The sequence below is a fragment of the Pundamilia nyererei genome, unplaced genomic scaffold, assembly GCF_000239375.1.
Source record: "Pundamilia nyererei isolate P.nyererei 1_Seehausen unplaced genomic scaffold, PunNye1.0 scaffold00005, whole genome shotgun sequence".
NCBI classification, from domain to species: Eukaryota; Metazoa; Chordata; class Actinopteri; order Cichliformes; family Cichlidae; genus Pundamilia; species Pundamilia nyererei.
Genome location: NW_005187406.1, coordinates 4,918,145 through 4,919,901, shown reverse-complemented (window position 1 = coordinate 4,919,901; position 1,757 = coordinate 4,918,145). Strand labels below are relative to the sequence as shown.

Sequence of the window (1,757 nt, the reverse complement as noted above, 5' to 3'; positions counted from 1 at the left end):
TTGTATCCATATAAATGGCCCACCCTGTACATCTTTTTTGTGGGAAATGTTTATTTAGTGAAATCAGTCACATATGCCTAGAGAGCAGTCTGCTAACCCAGTATTTACCTGGTGACCAGTATTCCCCAACTAGTTTGCAAGTGGTTGCTGGAGTTTGTTGAACGTTAGTGTTTATGTGACACCAAAAACCTCTTTGTAATTGCTTGGGTAGCTAGCATATTGCTGCTGTCACTGTAATTTGCATAGATTAATCCATGGGCCTTTAGTAACTGAGTTCACAGTGACTGCCAGCAACTTACCACTTACCATCCAGTTGTGGAATACATGTTTCTCTGGCGATCAGTGGTTTCCAGATAGTCCCCAACCAGTGCCTCGACCTGTGTGGCTCTTTCTTTCTTTCTTTTTTTAAAGCATAAGGATAGCATAGTGGTTAGAACTGTTGCCTCACAGCAAGAAGGTCCTGAGTTTCCACTTCCACCATCAGGCCAGGGCCATGCATGGAGTTTGCATGTTCTCCCCGTGTTTGCATGGGTTCTCTCCGGGTACTCCTGCTTCCTCCCACAGTCCAAAGACATGCAGTTAGTGGGGATAGGTTAATTGGTAACTCAAAATGGCCCATGGTTGTCTGTCTCTGTATGTTGGTCCAGGTTGTACCTACTAAGACAACTGGGATAGGCTTCAGACCCCCATCACGCCCCTGACAAGGATAAGTGGAAGAGAATGAATGGTTTTTGTTTTTTTTTTGGGGGGGGGTTAGGTAACGAATGACATTTACATGTAATGGATACTTTGCTGAGAAATGGTCTAGTGTATATAGCATATGTAACTAGACCATTTCTAACTAAGTCATTTTCCCCCTCTGTCTGCAGTGGTGCCAGTCCTGTCGGTCTAGTTCTTACTGCCATAGTGGCCTTGGCATACAAGGTGGCAATAAGCTTTGAAGGGTAAGTCTTTCTAAATCTCTCATTTGTCATTAAATCACATTTGTTGTTAAAATCCTTTATATATGGGTTTAGTGAGGGCAACATGTGACAACTGAAAATAACCTTAAATAATAACTGTAGGTTACAGCCCCCAGAAATGCTCGCTACAAATGCGGTCTTATAAAATCAAAAAAAGCAACAAGAGTCAAAGAGATCCAAGAGCCCTAACATTTAGCAACATCTAAAATACCTGTAACAGTAATTTACTGACCATACAAAAGAAATAAGAAAATAAAGATGTGCAAATACACTGACTTGATTCACCAGTTATAAAACAAAAACAAAAACTGCAGCTGTAGTGGCTAGAAGGTGGAGGAGGGAAGAAAACAACTTCCTGCTCCCTTTTTTTATTGGTTTCCAGCTCATTAAACCAAACTAGAGACACCTGGAGGAAAAAAGCAGAGACTTATGAGTCATGGGCCCTAGACTTTAATATGCAGATAACCAGAAGGAGGAGAGGACATGGATCAAAAAACCTTTCTGGTCAAAAAATGAAGGCTGAATGATAATGTGAAAAATATGCAAATAAACTTAAGTATTGTTTCAGCACAGACTTATTCAGCAGTCAACCTGCATCTGCTGAGTCACACAGATTATAACACAGGATCCTGAAGGTCTGGTGTTATTACTCATGACACGTGTCACATCAGCAGCTTTTAGAAAAGACTGAAAATTACATTTGTTGATTAAAAACAAGAATCAGCAACATATGGGATCAGTGTTGGTCAAGTTACTTGAAAAAAGTAATCAGTAACTAATTACTGATTACTTCCC

At 40.4% G+C, this 1,757-nt stretch overlaps 1 protein-coding gene across 1 annotated transcript in view; it reads left to right on the top strand.

The window, feature by feature from the left end:
* Positions 1 to 1,757, top strand: part of pemt (phosphatidylethanolamine N-methyltransferase) — an 81,696-nt gene that overhangs the window by 76,208 nt on the left and 3,731 nt on the right. The window contains exon 6 of the mRNA XM_005721859.1: positions 870 to 944. Coding sequence (XP_005721916.1) covers positions 870 to 944 — 75 coding nt within the window. The remainder of the gene's footprint in view (positions 1 to 869; positions 945 to 1,757) is intronic.